The sequence below is a fragment of the Carettochelys insculpta genome, chromosome 6 (assembly GCF_033958435.1).
Source record: "Carettochelys insculpta isolate YL-2023 chromosome 6, ASM3395843v1, whole genome shotgun sequence".
Classification (NCBI taxonomy): Eukaryota; Metazoa; Chordata; order Testudines; family Carettochelyidae; genus Carettochelys; species Carettochelys insculpta.
In genome coordinates, this window is record NC_134142.1 from 110,907,281 (window position 1) to 110,935,238 (window position 27,958).

A 27,958-nucleotide genomic window follows, 5' to 3' on the forward strand; every position below is an offset into this window, starting at 1 on the left:
CTGAGTCCTTGGTGCTAACCTTTTGTTCCTTTAATTGCTGAGAATATATGAAAATATATAAAAATATAGACAATCTCAAGCTTCCAAAGTACATGTTGCTTGTATGCTCTGTGGAAAATCTTAGCAATGGCATTAATACAATTCAACTATTACATAAACTAATATTTAAATGAATAAATAAAACCAGTCTAGTAAGCTTAGTTCTTGCTTATGAACCAGCTGAGTCCTCTTTAAACTGTTTCACCCTGATTCTCTACTGTCTTGCACTTTGTGCAGACACATCTGTGCACTGTGGTGTAAAACACTAAAAAATCAAAAGAATAGTTTTACTCTTTATTTTTGCACTGGTATAGGTTGCTACTGATGTAGGTTAATACTCAAGGCATCAAGCAGTAGAGGGTCAGGCTTCATATCCACAAAAAATTTCATTCACATGGAAGCTACTCTCAGTAGCTTGAAACACTCTTAACTCAGGTTTAACCTCTGTTTCATTTAAGAAACATTTGTAAGCAATAATATTGTACATAATGTGTTTTGTAGTTATGATTCCATACACATGCTTCACGGGCATTAAGAGTATGTGTGAGTTACTATATATACTGATATCAGTTTTTTTTTAAATTATATCAGATAAATTCATTCCGTTGATGGATTCTGAGGAAGATGTAAATACATGAATCCAGCAAGACCACACACTTCCCCATCCCCCAAAATCAGAATTAGAAATCATCTAATTTAGAACTTGTGTTTTATCACCAAAAAAACTAACATTCCACATATAAGTTATCACTACATGGAGGACACAATAATTAGAATAATACAATAAACCTTATATCTCAATGTCACAATGAGTGTTCTGCTGGGTGTGCAGGAGAATGAGCAGGTGGACAGAGTTGAGCAGGGAACTTGGGCTTTGAGCAGACTGGAGAAGGGAGAATGACAGGTGTCATAGGGCTGTGGAGGGAAGGGTGAGCTGACAGCTAAAGTGGGGAGAGCAATGGTAATGGTGGGGTCCCTGAAAGAACAAAGTGCAGTTTGTGAGCATCACATTAAGTAAAAAAACAAACAAAAACAAAACACTGATATATTGGACTGACTGCAGGACAAGAAGCTAATGAACTTCTGTTCTATGATATATCTCAGCGTTTCTTAAGCTTTTTGAGAACACACAACACCAACCAATAATATTTTTATGCAAAACACCTATGAAAATTTTCTTTAAAAAATTGTCCCACCAAATAAACAAAACAGCAACATATCCAGTGAAAACAAAGTGAAATAATTTGATCAGGTATCATAGCAATGAAGAAGTAACACTGTATCTGGTTTTAATAACAGAAAATATATGCCGTGAGTGTACGATATCAAAAAAGTGTCTGATGCTTGCAGTTCACCTGTGTGTTCATGAAACTAGGTTCCACAGAACATTGGTGTTCAAGAAACACTGATGTACACTAAATCCTCAAAATACATGTCTTCAAGTTGCACGTAACTTGCTTTAACACGTGGCTGGGGGAAGGCAGGGAGAAGCAGCCAGGAAACTGACCAGCGCTGGTGGGCTGTCCAGTTTCCTGGGTCCTGCAAGTGGTGGGGGAGCTGGGAACCAAGTGTCAGCATGGTTCCGAGCACCTCAACCCCACCTGTGCGACAATTTGAGTTATGTGGGTATTGCAGAAATGCAACCCCTGGGTAACTCGAGGTTTTACATTATCTATGTTGTCTTTGTGCCTTAACATCCCTTGTGTAGAGTAGGGGGATAATCACTCATTTTTGGAATGGGAAAAGCTATATAAATGCAAAGAAATTGTTACTCTTAATGTTTTGACATGGTCACATCCAATGGACATCATTAGCCCATTGCTAAGATAATTGCATCCAAAAAACTGTTAAAATAACATTAAGATTACAAAATCAAGCACTCAGAATTAAAGTTGCGTGTTGCTTTCCCAGCCTTTCTACTCATGTCTGCACACCCTTTCCAGTGAGTCCCCTTTCCTCTCCATCCCTCCCATTTCCAACTTACCTGTATTCAAATTCTGGGTGACAGCAGGGTGAGGCAGGGAGGCACTGAGGACCAAGATCTCAGTTCTGTGCCCTGCACTGAAGCAGGGAGAAGCATTTACAGCAGGGGTGAGCAAAGTGGGGCTGTGTGTGTGTGTGAAATTTCAAAAGAAGGGGTGCAGCATGATTGGCTGCCAGGTGTCCGGCTCATCCACCTCATTAAAAATGTTGAACTATGTTACTGTTCTTATGTGTGTGTATTCACATTTATATATCAATTAATAAAGTTTTTACATTCTACAGACTTTTCTTACGCATGCCAAAAGAACAAAACAACAGAAATGTGGCATTTTAAAGACTAACAAAATGATTTATTCAGTGATGAGCTTTTATGGGCCATACCCACTTCCAATACAGACTGACGTGTAAGTGCAGAGGTCCAAAAAAATCACAATTAAAAACTGACGAATCCAGTACCTAGGACTGAAGGAGGGGGATGAGAGGGGTGGGATGTTAAGTGTTGTGTCAAGTTTTTTTTATGTGAACATAACCAAAATTTCTGTCAGCTTGAATTACATTGGACAGGTTGTGGGAGGGAGAGGTGGAGGGCCCTGCTAATTAGAGGGATGAAAAGTGAGGCCTGAAGTAAAAAGTTTGCTCTCCATGATTTACAGGGAAAGTACTAGTCACCCCTTGCACCTGGGTGATGGAGCATGCTCAGCACAGACACTTCTAGGAAAATTTACCTGGTAAACATTCTCTGTGGCGGCAGAAAAACAAGGCTGTGTAAGGTAACAAAAGCAGAACAAGTGCTAAGTGGCAGATCTCTTTTCAAAACCATGTTTTAAGAAGTAAAGACTGCCAAAATAGGAGCTGTGATTTCAAAACAGATGTGCGGTGTGCAGGAGAGGGTTAATTGGTTTTTGTTTTTCCTGTCACGTAAGGAGGAAACATTGACGTTCAAGCTTATGTTGATTGACATTAATGGAAATGAGCCAGTAAATGAGGCCCCAAAGAAACGTTAACCTCAGTTTGCACTCAGTCATGAGTAATACAACACCTTGAAGGTACAGGATTACATACACAAGCTTTGATTTACCTATTAACAATCTACTAAACCTTTATTTGTGTTTCATCTTCCAGTCAGGGTTCAGCAGTTCCTGAAAAATATGGGGTATATTTTTGTTCAGAAGGGTAGGATGCTGAATCTTCCTTTTCCATTATTTTTATCAAAAAAAAAAACAGTCAAGTAGCTAGTCTTTAAAGTGCTACTTGACTGCTTTTTGTTTTGATAGTATATAGACTAGCACGGCTCCCTCTCTGTTACTATTCAACATTATTTTTATAGTTTGGTTGAATTTAGCTTTTCAGTACAGGGTTCAGACTCTAGTCACAATTGGGATGAGGTGCAGTTTGGCAATTCAGCACTATTGCAACCTTTCTGTGCAAGAAAAGCTTAGAACTGGAATAGCTGGATTGTGCAGGTCAGAATGTGTAACATTGACAGTATACCTGGCCGCTGCTAGTCTTATTAATCCAGTCAGGAGCAACATGTTCAGCGTCTCTTTTACTGATTCCCTCTCATCTCCTTCACCAAAAGATTAGAATAAAGTAGGGTTGAGACTTTTTTGAATGTGTGGGACTACAAGTATGTCTTCACTGGAGAATTAACTTTTTGTTTGCAGTTAGAGTAGTCCTTTCAAGTGAGCATAACCTGAGTGAGAGCGGCCGTGCTGTGATGCAACGTAACATGCTGGTGTATTGCTTGTATGGGGCTCTGAGACTTCTGGGCGCACATCCTCCGGCTCCTAATGCTGGCATAAGCTGAACTGCTTTATAACGCACGCGCACGCACACAGAGAGAGAGAGAGAGAGAGAGAGTAGATATACATCTCCTAGAACTGGAAGGGACCTCGGGAGGTCATCTAGTTCAGTCCCCTACCCTTTTGGCAGGACCAAGCAGCATCCCTGACATGTATTTGCCCCGATCCTTAAATGGCCTCTTCAAGGATTGAACTCTCAACCCTGGGTTTAGCAGGCTAGTGCTCAAGCCTAAAGTAACTCAAAGTGAATTGTGGGAGACCCAGTCTGTCTTTTCTGGACACCCAGGTGGAACTGTGGGGCAACAGTGGTGTAGAGCAGCACTAGCCTTTATACTGCAGCGTGGTCATGTTAAGAGCGAATGAGTTTTTTGCTGTCAGACTTTAGCTCATACCCAACCTTGGCAGGGCTGGAAAAAGAAGGGGGTGTGTCCCAGGTCCCTGTGCTAAGGAATCATGGCCAATGGGAGCTGCGGAGCTGGGGGAAAGGCACAGGGCCTTGGGGGCCACACTGAGGCATTTGGTTCCTCTGACGCGTGTGCTAAAGAGGAGCTGCTCCAGGTAATTGTTCTGTTTGGCTGTGCCAGCCATGAGCCCATCCAGCACCTTAACACCTGCCCAGACCCTGCATCCCCAGCTCAATCTCTTCTCTTCAGCACCCTCACGCATCCCAAATGCCTCATCCCGAGCTCTACTCCAGAGCAGGCATGCCCATTCAGAGCCCCCAGCCCCTTCCCACACACCCCCTGCATTTTGGGCCAGCCAATATGAGATTATATCACTGCTGTAGTTCAGTTTTTGTTTGGTGAGGGTGCGAATCAGGGCTACACACTTGAGTTATAACTTGATTTAAATTTCTAGTAAAGACAAATCCTGAACAGAAAATGGCCCATGTTGTGTTGTGGTCTCTGTGTACTGGTGTTATGAACAATTATACTGTCATGTCCATGGTAGTAAATGGCAGAGCAAATGGATTACAACAGTTAATTTTTCTTCTCCGGACTATTTGATCAGATCAACAAAACAAGTGGGATGGAATCTTAGCTATTGTTACTGATTTACTTGGAGATTCAGAGTGTTGGGGTTTTTTGGTTTCGTTTTTTCTTCATAGAGAGACAAGTAACATTAGTAATCAGAAAAAATCTGTAGAATAATCAAGGGGAACAATATGAGACCATTTAACAGTTGCAAATAAACTAAATTGTATTTGTTTTGATTCACAGCACCTCAGCTCTCTTCCAGGGCACTGTGAGGGCTTCTGATTACAGCTGTTACTTTACAGGTTACTCTGTGAGCATCGAGCCCTAGTTTTTGTTTCAATTTAATGTTATTTTAGAGTAAGGAAGAGCATGGATTTAAAGCACAATAGCTATTCCAGGATAACTCCCCCTGTGAACATCAGAAGAGTGCCTTTTTCTGGTTTAACTTCTAAATCATTTTGGATCTGTTTATTCCAGGAAAGCATCCACAAAGTGGGTTGTATTTGGGTGTAGGTGTTACACAGGGATACCTTTATTAAGGTTAACACTAAGATTTTAACATTAGGCATTAGAGCCATAACTGATTTTGATATGTTCCTGTTAGTAAGGAACTGTAATACCTTTTGTCTTGCCATTATTTTTATGGTTGAATAAATTTAGCTTTTCAGTACAAGGTTCAGACCCTGTATGCACAGTTAGGATGAAGTTAATGTCTGTTTTGTTTCAAGTGCAAGCTTATTTGTCTCACCATGCAATTTGGCAATTCAACACTATTGCAACCTTTCTGCCCAGGAAAAGTTTAGCACTGGAATAAATGGCAAGTGTAACAGTGCTAACTGCAAACATAATCTGTAGTGGCATAACAGTGGAGTTCTTCTGTTGTCTGCTACTTTATTCCTTTCTCCAGCCAGTAAATGTCCATTACAGAGCCCTAATGGCTAACAAGGGAGGGAAATGTAAATCTAGGTAATATGTGGGTGGACTGGCAATTGTAATCAACTAAAAGTTTGGGAAAAACAATGATAGTATCCCAGACAACGTGACCAAAATCAAACCCAGAAAGCAGAGCTCTTTTTAAAGAGTGAAATGCCCATCCACACTTGCGCCTGACTTTGTGTGTGTCCCCTTTTTATGTCAATTAATAAACCTTAATCAGGATGCTGTGCTACCTGTGCCACACTTCCATTTTGCCTTCTTGTAGCTTATGTCTCAAATTCGTAAAGGCATTTTATTTTACTCATCAGATAAGCTATATCATTAGAGATGATCTGTTAGTTCTTTCATTTTTCATTGTCTATGTCAGTTACAAGCTCTTAAAATTAGAGTATACAATGGTACATGCATGTCACTTTTGTCAATGTCATGATGTTTCAACAGAGACATGAGAGGCATTTATATCATAAGTTCTTTTCAAGTGTTTACCATTCTCTGGGGAAGATACCCTTAGACTAAAGTCACTTATACTAACTTTTAAGACCAGAAAGAAAACTTGACACTTGGAGAAAAATCCATTTTGGATTTTTTGAAAATTATTATTGAAGTAAAAATTAGTAGTTTCCATCACTTAATCTTTCAGATGCTCTCTGATAATAAAAACCTACATTAAAGTTTTGCATGAAATTAGTTATACCTAAGAATTATGCAAGTTTTAAAAAAAAATTGAAGATGGTATGCATAGGATTCTGTTTTGTTCTAATTCCTTATTATGCCAGACTGCTGTGGTCTGCATCAGTGGCTTGAGAATCAGGTATTGAGTATGGACGTTAATTGTTAACCTAAACTAGGGACATAAAATCCTGTTTCATTGGTTAACCAGTTAAACAGTAAACCAATTAAAAGGGGGGCAACTGCTACAGCCTCCCCACCCTGTGTACCAGGGACTGGGGCTGCTCAGGCTGGGTTGACACCGCCTCTCCAGTGGGACATCCCACCCCCCACCAACTTCCCTCTTCTGTGTGCTGACAGAGAGGAGCTGCTCCAGCCATGCCATAGCAGCTCCCACTGATGGCAACCCTGTGGTGCTGAAGCAACACTCTGCTTTCACTAGGCAGAGGTCTGCGTCAGCTCAGACCGGTTAACCATAACCATTAAGTGGTTAACCATTAACATTGCTAACCTACACGTGAGGTTTACCTGTTGTTAACCAGTGGGGCTGTAACAGCCTTCTCTTGCCACCCCCACTCCCATTTAATTAAGTTTAACTGCTTATCTATATAAACAATTAAACATGATTTTACATCCTTAGTAATGAGTACAGTATAAATCAAAATTTGAGTACTTTGGATACTGGCCACTTATTCTTGAATCTGAGTCCACTGTAACATGTTTGTTTGAATATGTGAGTATTGGATTGCACATTCTGTTCAAATGGTGTGTTCTCTAGAAAGTGCAGTACAATGAGTTGCATAATCTCCAAGCATTTAATTGTGTTCAGTTGAGTGTACCAACATTGTGATCTTTAACACCAAAGTGAAACCTAAATTCATTTTTGGAATTAAAATTTCAGACGTGAGAAGATGGGAAATGGTGGTTTATATGTATTATGATAGGCCTGGGCAATGGCACATATGCATCCACGCAATCTACATGCACTAAAGTTTACAAGTGCAGAATATTAAACGTACTTACTGTGTACCCAAGTTGCAATTGCTATGAGAGCATGTCAATGCCACTCTTGTATGTACAGCTCAATTATAACAAAGGATACAGAGTTTTTACATTTTCTTGTAAATGTACATTTTGAATATTTCTTTTTGATTTTAAAATTGTAGCTTCCCCTCCGTCTTCTATTGTTTCAAGTTACAAAAGTACTTCAGACTCAACCAATAAGATATTGGCAGTGTGTCATGCTTGAGGCTGGACCTCAACATAACAATCTTCACAATTCCTGTTTGGGATTGTATTTCCAACCAATCCTTTCTGACTTTTGTTTAGAAGTAAGTAGGTCACTGGGATGAGGTACTTGTTAAATTCTTTGTCACTGTGTGTCTGCCTCTGTCTCATGCCATAACATGTACGCTGTCCAAACAGGTTTTATGCTGGGGTTGTAAAAGTGGTCTTTGCTCACCAGAACTGGTTTTCTGCAATACAAACAACTGCAAAACAGTTCAAGATCCAGCTGCATCTGGGAAATTGGTCCCAGGAGCTCCCATAATTTTTGGTCTTAACTAGGCTGCTTATGTATATTTTACAGCATGGGAGCTGATGTGTATCTATCACTGGATTCTCCTGGCATTTATACGTGTTTTGAAAATAAGCAAAGGTGCAGCAACCTGTTCTAGTGAATCTGATCCTGTAATGAACCTAAATGTTCAGGATGCTAACGAGTCCATGTTAATTTTGTGCCTTCAGAGCTCTGTGGCCTTGCTTTAAACAACTACAGTTGAAAAAAAATTGTTAGGTGCTGTGAGTTGTAATGAATAGCTTTTACTGTTCAATCTTGCATAATGTAAGCTGTGTTTCCACATGTATTAATATAGCACGCCTGGAGAGAATTCTCCTCAAGCATATTAACAGTTACTTTTATAAGTCCTTGTTTTCCCTGTGCTGCTTCAATGGGTCTCTATGTTTGGGAAAACTCGAAGTTCACTCCAAGCAGTCTGCCCTTATTTCCTTCCACTCCTTTCCCACCCAAAGGATGGATAGTCTTGTCCAATGAGAACTGCTGACTCTGGGACCCTCCCTCTTTATGCTGATTACACCTTGTTGCCTTCAGCCTAGAATTTCATGAAGCTTGCAGTTTGGTTTAATTTGCCATGCCATATTGACGTAAGACTGAAAACAGTAGTTGTGTTATACACCTTACAGGGAGAAGGTTATGTGTGTGCATAGTAAGTAGTTTAGAATGTTAAATGACCCTGGGGATAATTTCTTAGCCAAGTTTTAGAAGTTCAGCCTCTTTATGTGAAGCCAGGGGACCTGTGTATTAGTGGGATGCAAGGCAAAGAGTCTTTCAGTCTAGCTCTTCAATATTAAACTACATTTTTGCACTAATCCTTCCTTGGAGAACTGGCCATTTAAGGTTCAGAATTAGGGCAAGAAAATTAAAGAAATAGTTTAGTCTGAATGAAACTCCCATCTCTCATGTAAGGGTATAAGTTCTTAAATGATTACGAGCATAGGTCCTGGAATTAGGGGTGTTGGCTTGAAGTTGTTTCCATTATATGTAGGCATTTACAGTTTAGTTCAGTGGCTCTCTGGATCCCCACTGTGCACATTGTCCTTGATTAGGAAGGATGTAAAACATGCACCCCATTTCTTACTGTCTGCCAGGACATCCATGCTGCACTGAGGCAAACATTTTTTGCCCCCAGTAAGATTGCTTTCTCTGATACGACTTCTCCAAGCAAGTCAGTCATAGACACACATGTATTGATGCCTTCAAAAGGAGGCATGTACTAGATGATCAGTGTATCTGTACTTTTTAGTAGAAGGTAAAGCTAGTTGGTGGATTTTCTTCTGCTGAGGGGGAAAGAATGCAGCTGCCTTTCCTAGAAGGGGTGAGAATTTAGGGAATTGCATTTTTTTCATCTCGTCTAAAGTGAATTGTGCCTTCCAGCCAGGCACTGCTGTACTGTCTGATTGACACTGGCACACTGCAAGGTTTTCACTTCAAATTGTAGAATGTAGATAACTTGTGTTGCTTCTGCATTGAGACATACCCTAGTTCAAAAGACTCACTGTCCAAGAGCACAGCAGTCCTTAACCCTTAGCATCCTCCCACCCCAACCCCCCACCCCTATATTGACACAGGCAAGAGTGCCATCTGGTAAACCATTATCTGGATGACACAAACTCCTGCATGTTCTTTAGAAGTTTCCCATCCAAATACCAATCTGACCTAACTCCGTTTAGCTTGAGATCTGAGGTGATCTCAGCACAAGGTGGTATGTAGCCCTTACAGACACACTAGAAGCTTCCTGAGCAAACTACTTGTGATTTGTTTTTGCTTGTTATATGCAATAACACTCACTTTCCTCTGTCTGGCAAGGCATAACTTTTTATTGAGCTGAACTTTCATGGCTGTCCTCTGTTTTTGTGGGTCTTGACAGCAAAGCAAACACTTTTTTTTTTCTGTTGACCTGTGAACAATATTTTGAGATTGTTTTTCAGGTTCACATTTGGCTTTTTCTGACTTCCATATTACAATTTACTGCTTTTGCCTCCAACAGAATACGGTAGTTGTCTGTTTCTGGTGTTTCAGATTTAGTGTAGATTCCACATGCCAATCTCTTCTCTCTGCCTGTTGCAGAGCAAAGCACAGCAATAGATGAAGTAAATGACAGTGTTGCTTCTCCAAATACTGCTTTTTAACCATTGCCACCAGAGCTGGACAAGAGAGGTTCGACCTATATTTATCGTCTCATGTCATTAATTTTCTGAAATTCTTGCATCAGTTGAATTACAGGGCTTTTTTTCTCAGCATTCTTTTTGTTGTCCAGAGGACATTTCCCTTCCCTGGGATTTCTGGGTTGGAGTTAAAAGTATATTTCTGAAGCCCTTTTTATAGGATCTTTACTCCAACACTAAACTTAGTGCCGCTGGGTTGACTTCAGTCTTAAAGTCTAGGTTATGGTTGTCCTCTCTGGGGCACAGAAAAATGGGCCACTGCTGTGGACCCCATCCAATGCTGTCTTGGGCTGATGGGTCTGTTACCCCATTCCAGTCTTAGTGCCAAGAGTTGCTGCTGTGGCCCCCGTGGGCAAGAGCTGCATGTTTGTGACTTTTTTTTTTTAAAGCACACTTGAGCTGCCCACTAAGGCCATGTCTAGATTACAGCGATTTGTTGTCAGAAGTTTTTGTTGGAAGATATCTTCTGACAGCACTTCTGACAGATTGCTGCCAAATTGCCAAGCAGATAGCGAGAACGATCCACTCTGTTGACAGAGAGTGACTGGACTGCCTGGCCACACTCTCAACAGAACGGCCAACCACAAGCACAGCAGACAGGGCTGCCCAGTGTCCTGGAAGCCTTATCTGGCCCAAGTAGGAAGATATCCGGCTAGAACCAACAAAAAGTTCCGTAGTGTGCTTTAAAATAGTGTTATGTTTAAGTGTGGTAGGGAGCTTTTTGTTTGTGCCAGCAGGATCTATACAGACAAGTTAATGCACAGCACGTTGGAACGCTGCAAATCAAATACCAGAGAGTGTGTTGCAGCTCTTTGTCGACAAGCCCTCAGTTACTATCAGGAGCTATGGGACTTTGGATTTGGACAAAACACAAAATGCTATTCTCCTCTCGCTGTTGTTGGGATGATAGCAGAATGAAGACTGAAATTACTCTCCAATATAACTGACTTAAAAGTAAACTAAATGATATAAATGTTGCTGCTGGTAATTCCTGAGTGGTCCCAGAGCGCTGGAGACGTGTTCTGAGGTAATTAGAAAGGTTACTTGGCAAGGTAATAGCACAAGCACATTAAAGTCAAACAAAAGGGGCAATTAACTAGCTGAACTGAAATATGACATGGCCGGTAGGGATACACAATAGGCTGCAGTTTAATTTAAAACAGAAGTTTACTATCTGACATTACAAGGTCTCATTTCTCATGTAAATGCTGAGTTGCTCTTTAATCAAAATAATGGCTCTGTTTTAGTTTCTTACATCTTTCACCTCTCTGATTGGTTTAACTTGCTCTTTTCCAAGCCTCTTGATACTCCTTTACTTCCCTATGGTACCTGCTTTAGACTGCTTTTATGGAACACTGAAAGAGGCAAATAAATAGCTAATTGAGCAAAAGTTGCTTATAAAATAGTTATAAACACACAAAGTATTATTCTTAATTTGGCTAAATATTTACTCCTTGGCTTGATGAATCAACATTCCCATTGGGTTGAGGTCTGAGTATAGATATCAACCACAAAGGTCTTTGTCTCTGGTCTGGCAGTGGCAGGAGTTAATGTGGGAAGTGTACCCTCAAATACAGTATATGCATGTATTTTGAATAAATGTCAGAGGTGCTCTCTTTTCCACTATCTTTGCTTGATACCTTATGTCATCACTTATGAAATTAACCTCAATAATTTATCTTGTGTACTAGGACAATCTATGCTCAGAGGTCTGATTCTGTTACTATAACAAAGCACATTTTCAGTATACTTAACTGCACTGCTCCTCTCACAAAGACTGTGGTGATCTGACACTTTTTTAGTCTCTAATTTCTGTGTACCTACCAAAAAAGCCTCATTACTATCCCTGAGTGGTAGGTAAGGGACACATAAGAACCACTTCTCCCAGTACTGAAAGGCAAATATGTCCAAGGCTGAACAAGCTGCTGTTAAACCATTGTGCAGAATTTTGAAACAGCATGTGAAGAATACTGTATCCACAAGGAACTACCAGAAGAATTTAAGTGAGCAAAGTCTGATTATTTGATTGGGAAGTCTGCCATTTGACCTTTTCAGTATATACCATTGGTGTAATTCAAGTGAATGTCAGTATGAACGTACATAACTCTTCTCAGTGATTAGACCTTCAAATAAACGTACTGCATTTGAGTACTCCTTTTTGGATATGACTGATCTCAGATAAACTTATCAGTTCATTAAACTTACAATCAAAGTCTCTTATTCTAAAATTCTGAAAACCCAAAGTTATGATTTTCCAGAGAACCTAATAGCCATGTGCATGTATGTTGTAAGCTTTCTTCTTTGTTTAAACTTACAAGAAGTGGAAACTTGAACAGATGACTGGGGAAAAGTGTGTATGTGTATGTGTATATATATATAGCTTGAGCATGCAGGGGTGTAATTAGGAAGGCCAAAGCACAACTAGTGTTGCAGCTATCAAGGGATGTGAAAGGAAACAAGAAAGGTTTCTACAGGCAAGTTAGCAATAAAAGGCTTGCCAGGGAAAGTGTGTGTGAAACGTATGAAAACTTGTGGTGACTGGGCAAGATCCTGGATGATTGGAAAAAGGCAAGTGTAGTGTCCATTTAAGAAAAAAGGAAGGAGGAGAACTGGGGAACTACCAGCCAGCCCGCCTCACCTCAGTCTCTGAAAAAAATCGTGGAGGGAATCCATTTTGAGGCACTCGGAGTAGAGGAAAGTGATCAGGAACATTTAACATGGATTCACTGAGGGCAAGTCATGCCTGACCAACCTCACTGCCTTCTATGGTGAGGTGACTGGTTCTGTAGATATGGGGAAGGTGGTGGACATAATATATCTTGACTATAGCAAAGTGCCAGCAAGTTAAAGTAGTGTGTATTGAATAGACGATCTGTAAGTTAGATAGAAAGCTGGCTGGATCATCAGGCTCACCATGTAGTGATCAATGATTCTGTCTGGTTAGTGGCCGTTATCAAGCGGAGTACCTGTAGGGTCAGTTCTGGGGCCGTTTTTGTTCAACATCTTTATTAATGACCTGGATGAACGGATGGATTGCACCCTCAGCAAATATGCAGATGACGCTAAATTAGCGGGAGGGGTTGATACACTGTAGGGTAGGATTAGGGTCCAGAGAGACCTAGACAAATTAGAAGATTGGGCCAAAAGAAATCTGGTGAGGTTCAACAAGAACAAATACTGAGTCCTGCACTTAGGACAGTGGAATCCCAAGCACTGCTATGGTCTGGGAACCAACTATCTAAGCAGCAGTTCTCACCCACTGTTATACCCAGATCTTTTTCTGCAGAAGCTGGATATGAGCCACAATGTACCCTTGTACAAATAATATAATATATGGAGATACACATCTCAGAACTGGAAGGGACCTCGGGAAGTCGAGTCCAGTCCCTTGCCCTCTTGGCAGCACCAAGCACTATCCCTTTAAAAAAAAATTTTTTTTTTGCCCCAGAGCCCTAAATGGCCGCCTCAAGGATGGAGCTCATAACCCTGGGGTCAGCAGGCCAGTGCTCAAACCACTGAGCTATCCCTCCCCTCTGAGAAGGCTAACTACGTACAGGGGAGCATTAGTTGAAGCATTTCCCTTTTTTTTTTTTTTTTTGGCACTGGTGAGGACAGATCTGGAGCATTGTATCTAATACTGGATCCCACCCCCAATACAGACAGGATGTGGATGCATTGGACAGAGTCCAGGGTAGGGCCAAAAGGTGATTAAGAACTGAAACACATGACCTATGAGGAGAGGCTGAGGGATATGGGTTTATTTAGTCTACAGGAAAGAAGACTGAGGGATGATTTGACAGCAGTCTTCAACTACCTGAAGGGGGCGGGGGTGTCCCAAAGAGGGTGGAGAAAGGCTGTTCTCTGTGGTGACATGACAGAATGAGGAGCAATGGTCTCGGTTTGTGGTGCGAGAGATCTGATTTGGATACTAGGAAACACTGTTTCACTAGGAGTGGTGAAGCTCTGGAATGGGTTACCTAGGCACATGGTAGAATTTCCTTCCCTGGAGATCTTTTAAGTCTCTATCTGGGATGATTTAATTGGGATTGCCCCTGCTTTCAACAAGGGGGTTGGACTTGATGACTTCCTAAGGTCCCTTCCAACTCTGATTCTAAATTTGGCACCATGCATAGTGAAGCAAACCTGTTCTCAGTGGCTGAGTTGTGCTTCCTGAAAACCTTTACTTTCAGTTGCATGGTTTGTGGGTATTTAAAATAAGAGCTGAGACACAGCACTGAGGGCTGGATGTCCTAGCCCCTGCCCCTTCCGAGGGGTGGAGGCAGGCCCCCTTTCCACCATGCCCCAGCTCCACTTTTGTATTAAAGTAAAGATACCCTGGAGAGGTTTCAGTCTGTTCTAGCCTTTTTAGAGTTATACTTGTCAAGGTGCCACATGTTATTCTGTGTTCAGATAATGTTCACTTGACTATTTGGGGCTATTTTAAGCCTCCCCTTTACTTTCTGTGACTTGACCATAAGGTGAGTGATACCTTTAGTACAGGAGTGGGCAAAATTTAACTTGTGGGCTGGATCTGGCCTGCTAAACCACAAAGCAGCTGGCTGCTGGGACTGTGCGCCCCTATGGGCCATGTGACCCATGAAGCAGACAGGGCTCCATGTGCTGCTGATCTCATTGGCCAGAAGCCAGACAGTGGGCATTGCCTTGGCTCTGCTTGCAGCCCAGGCAATGCACAAAGGCCTTTGGCATGCACCAAAGAGACACCTGTGACCCCTGCAGCTGGTTGTTTTGAGTGGCATGTGCAGCACTTCCTAGTCAGATCCTGCACCTGACACCCCACATCCCAACTCCATGCTCCACGTCATAATCCAAATCCTCTGAACCTGTACCCTGGTCACAACTCCTTCCTAGATCCTTTTCCCACTTCTGTATCTCACCACAAGCTCAGAATCCTCTCCTGCACCCCATCCTTCACCCAAACTCCCTCCTAGATCCCACACCCTCTCCTGCACCCCAACAACTTACTCCAAGTTCCCTTCTGCATCGAACTCCCATCTCAGATTTTGCAGCTTCTCTACTAATGTCATAGAAAAGTGCAGTCCTTGACCATTTTCCAAGTTCTTGGAGTGGCCCCCATAAAAATTAATGCCCACCCCTGCCTTAATCAGGTCGCTGGTATCTGGGACAGAGTTTTGACTTGCACCCTAGATATTTAAAAGAAAGCTACCACATTATTTGCCTTTCTTAAGGGACCAGATATGCAGCATTCCTTTGACGATTTATCATATGTATATATGAAAATTCTTGGTGAGATTTATTTTTTCTAGATTCGTTATGCTGGGTTTTTGTTTTTTTTCCCTGAGCATTGTATTTCTTCCACTGGATCCTAGATCGTGGTCTGTATTGCAATAATATAATACCAGTTAAACCATTGGTGTACGTGTCCTCTGCCTGGGAAGACTAGGCTTGGTGTCAAGATTGTAATTATGAAATAACCTTCTTGTTCTCCCTTCCTTTTTATACCACTCCCTCCCTTTGTTTTGGGGATTCTTTTGGACATTATCATGTTAAGCCAAGTCTAACATGACTGGCCTGGCCAGTTTTAGTTTCAATTGGCTGTTCAGTTATGCCATGCTGGTGGCTAAGGAGCAACACAGTATATGATCAAACTTAATTTATTCTCATTGCTAGCAGGGCTTTCAGTATGTTACTTCATTAGACTCTCTGCACAAGCTGCAAACAATAGCAGGCTTGGTCACTGTCTTGAACAACCGTGGTTCTACAATGTCCATGTGGTCTTGTGTACTATTGACTGCCTCTGAAGTGGCAAGTAGACTTAATGCTGCTGGTTTTGAACTTCATCCTGATTCTGTCATTAGCATCTCTCTTTAGGGATTTCACTGTCAGGACTTGGTTTCTTAGGTAATTTTGTCTTTGCTGTGGATATTCTTAAGATGCCCCTAACCCCTTCACATCCACTGTAGCTCACTGCTTCTCCACTTAACAATACCTAAAATTAACCCTTTGTAGATGAGTGAATAGTGACAGAGAGATCTGAAGAAGTGGGTCTGTCCCACAAAAGCTCATCACCTAATAAATTGTTTTGTTAGTCTTTAAAGTGCTACATGACTGCTTTTTCCTTTGCAGATGATGATTTGTTACAGTGTATCAGAACAATTTCTCTTTTCTTTATATAAAATTTCTCCCTCTGTCTGGGTTTTTTCTGCTTGTAGTATTAACTTATTAAATTAGTGTGCAGTGTCTTGAAAACTGTGGTAGAGGACTTTTAAGCTGATGCTGTTGTTAGAAATAGGCTTTGCTCTGTTCCCCAATGCACCCTTGTCTAGCCTTTTGCACTGGGAATGAGTAATAAAATATGAAGTTGGGTGTAAAAGTGCTGCTTCCTTTCCTCTGCAAGGATTAGTTAATGAAATATGTCTCCCAAAACAGTACTGCAAAGAACTTGTCTAAAAAAGTCTTGCTTATCCCCCACAGTACTACTCTTGTCTTGCTGCACGGCTGGCGCCAGTTTGAAAAGGCCAATTCAGATGCTCCTTTATTGGCCCTGGCTCCTCAGACTTGGCTCTAGCTCAGAATATGCTTTAAAAAAAAATAAAATAAAAAAAAAAGGCAGCTGTTTGTCTTTTCCAGTTTTTTTTTTCCCTCTCTCTCCTGCTGCTTGCTTATTGGCTGAGGAAAAGAGGCAGGGAGGATTGGGTGAAGTAAGCTGTGTATACTCTGTGAATGTGGTTGGACTAGTTTTGAGAGGGAGAGAGACTGAGAGATGAGGCTGTACTAGCCATTCCTCTCAGCTTTTCCCTCCTGTCCCTTATTTTCTCTCTGTACCATGGTTGGGGATCATTGTAACCTCTCTGGAGACAGACCTGTACTCTCCCAGAATCCCAAAACTGGATTAAGCTGCAAAATGGTTCTACAGGCTGTAGGCAAAGTGTTAAGGTAACAATTAGGTTGTAATTATAGAAATTAAGGGACCAGGTGCAAGGCACGGAGTTGGCATGCACAGCAAAATGGAGAAAATTTCATTTTGAGTATAATGTAATTTAATTTCATGCAAATAAGTGTATTGTCGGGGGGGGGGGACTCTGAAGACTATGTTGTAAAGTGGAGATACAGTGTGAGAGGGAGACTTTAAACAATATCATTAGCTAGACAACTAGTAATTATTGGTCTTCTCTAGCATTTTTAAGGAATAGGAGATCAAAAGCAGGGTTGATTTGCCTCTAAAACTTAATTCGTAGCCATGTAAATGTGGAATTTCTATCAAAAGCATCTTGAATCTATACCAGTGTTTAAAACTGTCAGCTGTAGTGAAATAGAGTTTGGAGGCATCCGAGTGCATTGAGTTGGTGAATGGCTATTTGTTTTCTTCATTGGTAGTGTTACATGAGTAAGTAGTTTGACCAAGAATCTGCAATGTGCACGTGGCACTTTTGTCTGTAAATATATACGTAAAAAATGTCTGCATTCTAAGCAAACTGTTATGGGTCTGATTTTATGTGTACATGTAAATATCAAGCCCAGAAAGAAAATGGTTTTGGTAAGTATAATGCCTTTAGCAGGGGGAGTTCTGACCTATTTTGGATTGAAAGGAAAATTTCATCAACAATATTAGGAGTAACAGGCTTTATTTTGGGGAAAATGTAACTTTTTGTTTTGGTTAACGTAAGCCTAAATATCTTCGTAAACTGTGAAGTATTGATGCATCACACAACCCCAGAGAGGGGCTTCTGTAACAGGCGCATAACTTCATTTGGCAAGCCGCTGCCTGCGGCTGTTTCCTCTTATTGATGGTGAATTGTTAAAAAATGTTTTTCAAAAGAAACATTACCCCACATCTTCCTTCCTTGACTTGTGGGTTCTCTGACACCACTATATGACGTGAAGATGTTCATTAACCTTGAACTTTGTGACAACTAAGCAAATAGGAGAAAAGCTGGACAAAGATCCGACTTTCATTTCCACTAGAGAACTTGACTGTTCTTAAGTTAGATGACATGCATTTTTAATTCTTAATTGTTAAGAATAGATGTTTTTTCCCTCTTCCATTTTGCTTGCTCAGGAATTTCCCTTTTCATGCTTTGCCTCTCATTAACACTTTCAAAGGATAGTTTTGAGGAATGGAAAGTTCCTTTCCCAGCTCTTCAAGTAGTTTTGTGTTTCAGAACTGTTTCAGGTTCCGTTCTTTGTTTCCAACCTTTTGGGTTTTAGAATCTATAATTCAGTGTAGTGGTAGGACTTATTGCATATCTTAAAACACTTTGCCAGTGTCTGGCTATTTGTATTGTGAACGTTTACTGAAGTTTTAGTAACTGTTGAATTGGCAGCACTCCCAGGCATGCATAGATTGGTGCCTCTGAAGGAAAGTACAGCCAAAGCCTTTGTTCAGGGTCTGTAATAGCTTGTTTTAAATATAGGTAATATCCGATGACTTACAGTGAAACATGTACATTTTTGTGTTTGAGAGCTGAATAATTTCACCAGGTCCAAGTGAGCATTATCTTGTTGATATTTTTTTCCCTATTTCCAGAATGTTATTTTGCAATTCTATATTATTATTTTTGGTAGCAATTTCTTCTGAGCTACTTGTGCTATGGCTTGTCTCATTTTATAAAGCATATATCCTAACTCTAGCATGGAAGAAGGGAAGAGCTTCTAGGGTTTGTGTAAAGTTTTGGGCCTTATGATGTAGAAATGAAGCGGATTTTATTTTCCTCAGGTTATTCTTGGACAGGGGTTTATAGATAGTGTACAAATAAATTATTGTATTTGGTGTCATAATGCACAAGTACTTTCTCTTCTTAATTATTGGAAAAGTGACACCCATTGTTCGTGACAGGTAACTTTTCCTACGTAAATCAAGTCTTGAAACCACTTGTGGAGAACATCAAAGAGACTGCTCTTAGCTGGATGGAGAAAGACTTGGTGGATTTTTTGTGTATGTAAACAGTCTGCTGACCTTTAAGGATTTGTCTACTTTGGCAAAATTAGAACTGTAAGTTTCGCACTGGTGTCGCTCAAGTGCTGGAAGTTTTGATGTGAATGGGGCTCAGTAGCGACAAAAATAAGTGATAAATGTGACAGTCTGCACTGGATCCTCTCCACCCCATTGCTACTTTCTGTGGAGCTGCACAGGCTGAGAATTGGAGGTGGCAGGTTTTCTAGTGCAGATATGTTATGCGTCGATCACAACAATCTGTTTTCTTAAATGTGACATTTTAAAGTTAATTCATTCTTTGAGCTGCATCGCCCACCACCTTTGTTTTTACCTTCTTTTAGGTGGTAGGACAGGTTTAATTGCCTTTGTTAGGTGTTGATGTACCATAATCCCTTCTAGGAGAGAAAACGTGAAAACAGATGCAACAAAAGCAGCAAATGTATTGTCTACTTGCATTTTGTTTTAAATAAGGCCTACTCTTGCGTTTTGATGGCCCTTCATAGGGGGCTTGTCTTTGCAGAGCTGTACAAAGCATTGCTTTTTCATGCTATCTGTGCTCTGAGCCTGTAAACTTTACCCAAAACTTACTAGCCCCAGTACAAAGCCTGCTAATTTTTGCAGAAGACATAACAAACTAAAAATAGCATTACTGTAGAGCAGTGATAACTCTTCTCTATATTGCTGACATGAAGCTGCTCGTGTCTCGTAGCATAGAGTTTAATAGGGTTTCGAGGCAGCAGATAATAGGCTGTCAGATCTATACGTGCCTTTTTGAAATACATGCATTTTAATTCTTTTCCCAAATCTAGATGAACTTTGCATAGTTATTTTTATCCCATTGTTGAAGGAAAGTTAAACAGAAATAATTGTATACTGTTTCTTCGGTTTAGCACAAATGGAAATGTTGGGGATAAATAATTATGAAAGAGAGGCAAAAATAATTATGCAGAAACATTGTGTGCACACTGTGTCTTTTTACCCATATCATATCATTCTTCAAATATTTATAAAATTCCACACACAAGAAGAGGAAATTAGTGCAGACTGTTCATCAAAGTCTACCTTTTAGTTGCTTGGAATAATTAAAAGGTAAGAGCGGGAGTAACAGTAATCTATCCATTAGTAATTGACCTGGGCCATTTGAACTCTTACTCCTTGCTCAGAGGTATTTCTTAATAATTTTAAGATATAGTATTCTCTGCCTGTGTAAATATCTTTGCCATGTGAACAGACACCCAAATATGATTCAGAGCCTGAGTGAGCAGTGGCTGTGGATGTCTGCTTTTCTTCTGACAGCTTAGGTCTTGTGTGGGCAATGTTCAGAGATGACTTACTTCATTTAACATGTACCATCATTTCCCATGCCTCTGCATTTCCTTTTAAGTCTTTGCTAAAATCCAGTCATCCTGGGCAGTACCTTGTGTTACAGATATGTCGTGATGTAAATTGGGTGTTTCCTGAATTATGTAATCTAACAACACCTGGTACACACAGGATGTATGGTCCTTTTGATCCACCTACATATTTCACCTCCTGGAGAATCTGTAAAAATGGGCTGCTTCAGACTCTTCTTTTTGGCTAGTGCTCCCCTTTCTTTTTGGTAAGTTATGTAAGGCAACATAAATTTGGCCTGGTCTATAATCAAGCTATTGTAACATGCCTTGAGGCTTGGAAGTGACTGCATTTTTTTCTGAGGTGGATTTGTCTTTTAGTGTTGGGTTCTCATAGCTGTGCACCAAAAATATTTCAGAATTCAGAAATCAAGCTCTCACTCCTTTAGCCTTCTGTCTCCCAAATGGTATTGGGAAGGTTTAAAAGGAAACAAAAAGGCTTAATCCTGATATCTTCTGTTTTTTGGTAGTGCACCTGGAGATAGCAGTATAGATGTAAGTGCTGGGAAAAGCAAAGCGGTATTTGTGCTGGCCTTTTAACCATGTTAACAAGCTTCATTTAAAAGTTATTCTAAATATTTTTAATGAGGTTTGAAATTTGCAGTGCAGACAGGGCCCAAGTGTCTTAAAAAATTCTGGACTAGTTAAAAAACACTATTTTAATTGTTTGGCTTCCAGCTACAAATTATATTAACTATACATGTGTTTCAGTTGTGGTCCCTAATATGGTTCAATGTAGATTCAGGGTGAGAGGTCTGTAGGCTAAACATCTTTAGAACTGTTTTCCATTGTGCTAAAATAGTTTAAATAGCTTAAAGGAGAAATGTATGACATAGTGTCTATAGGTATAATTCAATGTCTTACCTTTATCCCTCTCCCTGTATTTCCACTCCCATGCATCTGATGAAGTGGGTTTTACCCACAAAAATTTATGTCCTAATAACTGTGTTAGTGTTTAAGGTGCCACAGGACTCCTCATTGTTTTTACCTTTTAAAGTGAAACATGATTGCTTTTTAATGAAAACCGCTATAGTCTTCTGTCACGGAGTGTGGGGATCACCAGGTCCCGCATCCCATCTGCAGTCAGATGTGACTAATTCAGTAGGGAGAATAGAAGGTTTATTAGTCAACTGGGCCACAGTGTAAAACAGACTTATCAGCAGAGGAACCATAGGCAGTCAGTACAAGCCATGGTGGGGAGAGGGGTCCCAGAGGGAATCCCTGGTCCAGGGCCCTGGCCCTCCTTCCTCCCTCTTGAGTCAGCCAAGACTCCTCCACTCAACTGCCCTGTTCCAGTTCAAACCAGCCAGGCCCTTTCTCTCTCCTTTGTCCCCTTTCCTAGGGAAGAAGGGTGTGACCTGGTTGCCTAGCACTCTGCCCCGTTGGGAGCATTCTACCAATATCCCTGTTTTCCTCATTCCACAAGGAAGAAGGGATGTCTTGGGAGAGGGTTTTCCTGATATTTGGCCCTGTGTGGACAGGCCAAATGTCAGGAAAGTCTCTCTCAATGGCACTGTCAGCAAGAGATTCGCAAATATGGCAATCTAGATGCAGCCTAGGTTATAAATGGCATGGAAGCCCATTGCATAAATGTGGGAAGTCATCACACTGAAACTCCCATCACCAGCTATGCATAGGGTGACCATATCTCCCCTGGCCAAATATGGGGCATAGGGCAATGATGCCATCCCAGCCAAAACAGGATGGATGGTCACCCTACTTGAGAGTCAGCCGATGGCTGTGCGGGTCTGGGGGGCTGCCACCTTGCTGGAGAGGTGCAGGGGGCAGCTGTGGCTTGTAGCTGCCCCATGACTTGGGGCACCAGGAACTAGGCTGCCACTCTGCCAGCAAAGCTCCCGGCTCCGTGCAGCTGGGGAAAGTCAGGCAGCATGCGCACCACCATGCAGGTGTGGCCTCCCACCGAGCCAGTGGAAGTCAGGTGGCAGCCACCTGCACTAGTAAAGAAGTGGAATATGGGCTGTCCTGCCCAGAACGCGACAGATGGTTACCCTAACTATGCACCGTTGCTGTGCCTAGGGAAACTGAGGCACTCTCCTGGTGTTATTACAGGACAGTAGGAAGTATGGAGACTAACAAGGGGAATGAAATCCTCACACATCCCACTTCATCACAGCTTTCTCATTACATTTTTGCAAAGAGGGAGAAAAGAAGTGGCGTGGGATTGAGCCCTCTCTGAGTAGAGCCTATGCAAGATGTATTTTATTTAACACTGCATGAGGAAGAAGTATGTAGGGGACTCTGGCTCTTCTTAGTTTGGTATATGAATCAAGTGCTGGCAAAAATGAGCTATTTCAGATCATCCCTGGAGACTCAAGTACTTCACTTATGCCCAGAATGGATAGTCTAGGCAGAAGCAATGGAGGCTTCACCAGGCCTGTTGATGGGGAGGCCATTACTTGAGGGGAAAAGGAGCCAGTTTTCTAGGCAGACTCAGAATATACAAACGGCTATATTAGGTCAAACCAAATGTCCATGTAGCCCAGAATCCAGTCTTCCAACAGCGGCCAATGCCAGGTGCCCCAGAAGGAATGAACAGAACAGGTAATCATCAAGTGATCAGTCCCCTGACACCCATTCCCAGCTTCTGGCAAACAGAGGTAAGGGACACCATCCCTGGCTAATAGACATTGATGGATCAGTCTTCCATGAACTTACCTAGGTGGTAGAGGGTTTGTTTGTTTTGTTTGTTTGTTCGTTTTTTGGGTTGGCAGACTGGGGGGTTTACCTTGTCAGTCTTGGTCTTTTACAACTTCTGGTAAGGAGTTCCCCAGGCTGACTGTGAATTGTGTGAAGAAATACTGCTTTTTGTTTGCTTTTAAATACTGCTTTTAATGTCATTTTGTGACCCCTGTTCTTATGTGATTTACTCATCATAACTTTTACTCTCTGTGTGTGTGTGTTTTTGAAAATTCCCCAGTCTTGGTAATCTCTCCCCCTATGGAAGCTGTTCTACACCCCTACTAACTTTGGCTGCTCTTTTCCAAACCATTTTTTTTTTCCTCCCCAGTTCCAGTATATTTTTGTGATGGGGAGAAGGGCCATATCTGCATACAGTATTCACGATGTGAGTGCAACGTGGGTTTTTTTGTCATATTATCTACTCTTTCTAAAATGATTACCAACATCCTGTTAGCTTTTTACAAAAAACAAAAACAAACCATCTCCAACTACAGAGTGAATATTTTCGGAGAACAATCCACAATGACTCCAAGGGCTCTTTCTTGAGTGGTATGAGCTAATTTACAACTCATTGTTTTATACGTAGAGCTGTAATGTTTTCCAAAGGGCACTGGAATGTAATTTGTATTTCTCAACACTGAAAACCCAGTTTAAGTTCCCTCTAAATTGCATGACCATGCAGCTGCCTATTAAGCCTCACATGGGGTCTCAGGGCCACGTGGGTGTAAAAAAAATTAGTGGAAACACTGGAGACAGTTCTTACTTTCTTTATATGGCAAACAAAACAAAATTCCTTTCAGCACAGGTAATAGTCAGGGGTTTTTTGGTGGTAGTCTTTCTGCTTGGAACTGGACTGCTACTAGTGCTGTGGTGGTAGTGTGGTTTTCTGTCTGTCTGTGGGAATAAATGCTAATGATTCTTGGACTTGATTTGACGTATTGATACAGGAGAGCCTGTACATCCTGTTACCAGTCCACTGATCCATGCAGCCCCCTTTGCACTTCAATAAGTGAAAGGTCATACCATCTGTAGTTGCTGTAGAAATGTCATGATCCTCACGTATTTATAAAAAGTACTTCTGTTGGTGTACCATCTTGAGAAGTTGGCTTAAAGGAATGGAGTCAGTGTATTTTTAATTTATGTTTACAGCTTTGTGCAGGTATTCTGGCTACATATTTTTATCTTGCAAAGTGGTAGCTAGATTGGTTAGGACCTTGAATTTTTTTTGCTTCTGCATGTTTAAATAACCCTGGGTTTTGCCTCTACAATTCTGTGTTTTTTAAAAAAAAGCCTTTTATGGTTAAACCTTCCCCCTCCCCCTTAGTTCTGATGATGCATATATTCATCTTTGTCTATAGGATAATCCTAGAGGCATTTTGGGACTCTGCGAGCCTAGTCTTTGGGAATAATAAACAGTTCATAGTAATCTTAAACTCTGAAACCGTTCTGTCATCCTCTGTCTCTTAACTCCTTACTAGATGTCTGTATCATAGAAGTTGGTTTACATTTCAATTAATGTATCAGAGAGGTAGCCGTGTTAGTCTGTAGCTTTGAGAACAACAAGAAGTCTTTTGTGGCACCTTATAGACTAACAGATATTTTGGAGCATAAGCTTTCATGGTCAAAGACCCGCTTTATCAGATGCATGAGTGGGAGGTGGTTTCAGAGGGGTTTTTAAAGAATGGGGTCCCAGAAAAGGGGAGGACCAGAGCTGACAAGGTCTATTCAGCAAGGTGGAAATGGCCCATTTATCAATAGTAGGTATCAAAAGAGGAAAAAATAAGTCAGATCAGACAGGAGGATATGAGCCATTGTCAGAGTCTAATGGGGAGATCTTAACACCCAAAGCAGAGAAGCTGCCTTTGTAAACTGCGAGCCACTCCCAGTCTCTGTTTAATCCCTTGGTTAATGGAGTCAAACTTGCAAATAAATTGCAGCTCAGGGATTTCTCTCTCCACTTGATTTCTGAAATTTCTTTGTTTCAGAACTGCCACCCTTAAATCTGCTACTGAGTGTCCAGGGAGATTGAAGTGTTCCCCCATAGGCTTCTGTACATTACTGTTCCTGATGTCTGATTTATGCCCATTTATTCTTTTACATAGAGACTGTCCAGTTTGGCCAGTGTAAATTGCAGTGGGGCATTGCTGGCACATGATGGCATATATTATATTAGTAGATGTGCAGGAAAAGGAGCCCCTGATGGTATGATTGATGTTAGGTCCTGTGATGATGTCATTGGTGTAGATATGTGAGCAGAGTTGGCAGCGAGGACTGTTGCAGGGGCTGGTTCCAGCCCTACAGCCACTGGTTTGTGATTTGTAGTGGCTGGTGAGGATTTGTTTGTAGGCGAGGACAGGCCTGCCTCCCAAGGTCTGTGAGAGTGAAAGATCATTGTGCAGGATGGGTTGCAGATCACTGATGATATGTTGGAGAGGCCTTAGGTGGGGGCTGTATGTGATAGTCAGTGGTGTTCTCTTGTTTTCTTTGCGAGGCCTGTCTTGTAGCAGGTTCTGCCTAGACCAGGTTCCCTGCCTAAAAGCAATTAACTTCTTTGAGAATTCACTGGAATGTTTTACTTTCCTTTTTATCACCATGGTCTAATAACCCATGCTTTTGACTGAATATGTGCTCTGCTTTGATGGGGGAAACTGCCTTTTTCTTAGAGATTTGAAATATAGATCCACCATTCTGTGTGGACTGAAAGTCCATCTGTGCCAAGGTTTTTTCTCATTCTGCCTAAAGAGTAGTTCTCTCTCTTAGTTTATTGAAAAAAACAAATTATAACTCTGCTCTTCTGGGCAGGCTGATGTTTGGAAATATCTTACTAAAACTGAGCGGTTATTGGTTTGAGAGAGATACAATAAACTCTCAATATGCACAATCAAGTTGCACATGTCTCGGGTTAATGGGACTGCCGCCCCTGACAGGAGTGGGAAACCATTCCTGTTGGGGCGGGAGCCATGAGTCAGGCTGCCATCCCTTATGGTAGTGGGGAAACCGCTCCTGTCAGGGACAGCAACCTGACTTGCAGATGCCATCCCTGACAGGAAACCACTCCTGTTGGGGCAAAAGCCACAAAAGTGGTTTCCCAGTCTCTGGAGTGGCAGGGAGCTGGGAACCAGGTATCAGCCTGGTTTCCGGCTCCCATCCACTTGCAGAGCCGGGAAGCTGAGCAGGGCGGTAGCCCTGGTTAGTTTACTGGCTCCAAGCAGTAGAAAGATGCTGGGAGCCAGGCTGCCTGTGGTTCCCAGCTCTCTTCCACTGTCCCTGCTCAGTTTCCCCGCTCTGCAAGTGGTGGGGGGCTGGGAGCCAGGCTGTTGCCTGATTCCCAGGTCCTGGCCACTTGCAGGACCCAGGAAACTAAGCAGCTGGTCAGTTTCCTGGGTCCTGCAAGCAGCAGGGAGATGGGAACCAGGCTGCCCCTTGGTTCCCAGCTCCCGCGAGCCTAAGGGAGCCAGGACCCAGGCTACAGCCTGGTTTCCATCTTCCCCTCAACTTGCACAGAAATTTGAGTTATGCGGCGTTGCAGAAATGCAACCCCCCATGTAACTGGAGGGTTTACTGTAGTCAGGACTTACCTGTCCACCAGTCAAACATCAGTTTGCATTACTATAGCGAAGTCAAAGATGATTAGCAGGTAAGAAATGTGTGTATTGGATAACAGAATCAAGCAACTTTCTAATTTTGTTTGTATGCCCCAAGTTATCTGGCACATCAGGACTTCACGCGTCTGTATCCTAAGGTACAGAAAATGAGCCTTTACTTTATTTTTTATTTACTATGGTTCTATATAAATGTTTAATCAGTGTATTTAATATTGGTGCATAGCACCAAATGTAGAGGTAGTCATGGGTTTTTAATAGTTGAAGGTAGTCTAGTTGGCTTTGTTAAATTCTTCAGTTTGCTTTGTCTCTTACCTTAGCAAATAAAATAAACTTGTATTTAGTCTATTGAAAACATCAGAATAGCTGCATTCTGGTTCTGCTGCTATTGGGACACTAGTTCTTGGGCAGGTTTTGCTGCTGCATTAGTGCCATTTGCAAGATCTGAGTAAGTCTGGAGTAATTTGAAAGCAGTATTCGAACAAACAGTTGATCTGAAATGCCTGTCTGTGGCCCAAGTTAATGAGAGTTGGGTGTTCTTGCTACTGAACAAAAAATGCACATTTTTTACAGAATACCTTGTCTTGATGTGCACAGGTCCTGCAATTGTGATATGGAATTGAAAATGAGAAAGCGGTTTTCTTGTTGGAATTCTTGTTTGTGAGGGAAAACAGTGGAGTGAAGCTGCACATTTTTTGGTTTTTTGCTTTAAACTTCTGGGCTGTCAGTATATAGTATGTCTGCATAGTTCCTTTTAATTACTGCTTATCCTTGTGAAAGAGAATCTCTCTGAATATAGATTAACACTGCATCCACCCTTTTGAAGAAAGATGATCAAGTTTTAGGAATTAATGTAAGCCTTTAATTGTCCATCTAGGATTCAGTGACAATGCAGATACGGAAATCTATCTGCTGCTGGTAATTCAGAGTTCAACTGAAAATGCCACTCCAGCGCAATCTTCCCATTTCTTCTCCCATCCGTGTTCATCTTATACCATGTACCTGCTCACACATTTGTAGGATAAATGGAGTTCAGAGCTTATCCATAGAGGACACCTCAGACAAGGGGTTCCCTCACTGTTAGGATCAGGGAAGATATTCCAGACAGAAGGAGTATTGCAGAGTTGTGCAAGTGTTTGTTCAGGGAAAAACATGAAGTAGAAATACAAGGAAGCAGCAATGAAAGTAACACACTCTTCCT

The 27,958-nt window shown here is 41.5% G+C and overlaps 1 protein-coding gene across 5 annotated transcripts in view; it reads left to right on the forward strand.

The window, feature by feature from the left end:
* The window catches only part of MOB2 (MOB kinase activator 2), a 168,295-nt gene that overhangs the window by 110,171 nt on the left and 30,166 nt on the right, over positions 1 to 27,958 (forward strand). The window contains exon 1 of one of the 5 annotated variants that reach the window (XM_074997833.1): positions 16,872 to 17,065. The exons of the other annotated variants lie outside the window; for them this stretch is intronic. Within the exon in view, the coding sequence (XP_074853934.1) occupies positions 16,956 to 17,065 (110 nt within the window). The 5' untranslated portion in view covers positions 16,872 to 16,955. Of the gene's footprint in view, positions 1 to 16,871; positions 17,066 to 27,958 lie in introns of those variants that run through there. 5 annotated transcript variants of the gene reach the window in all.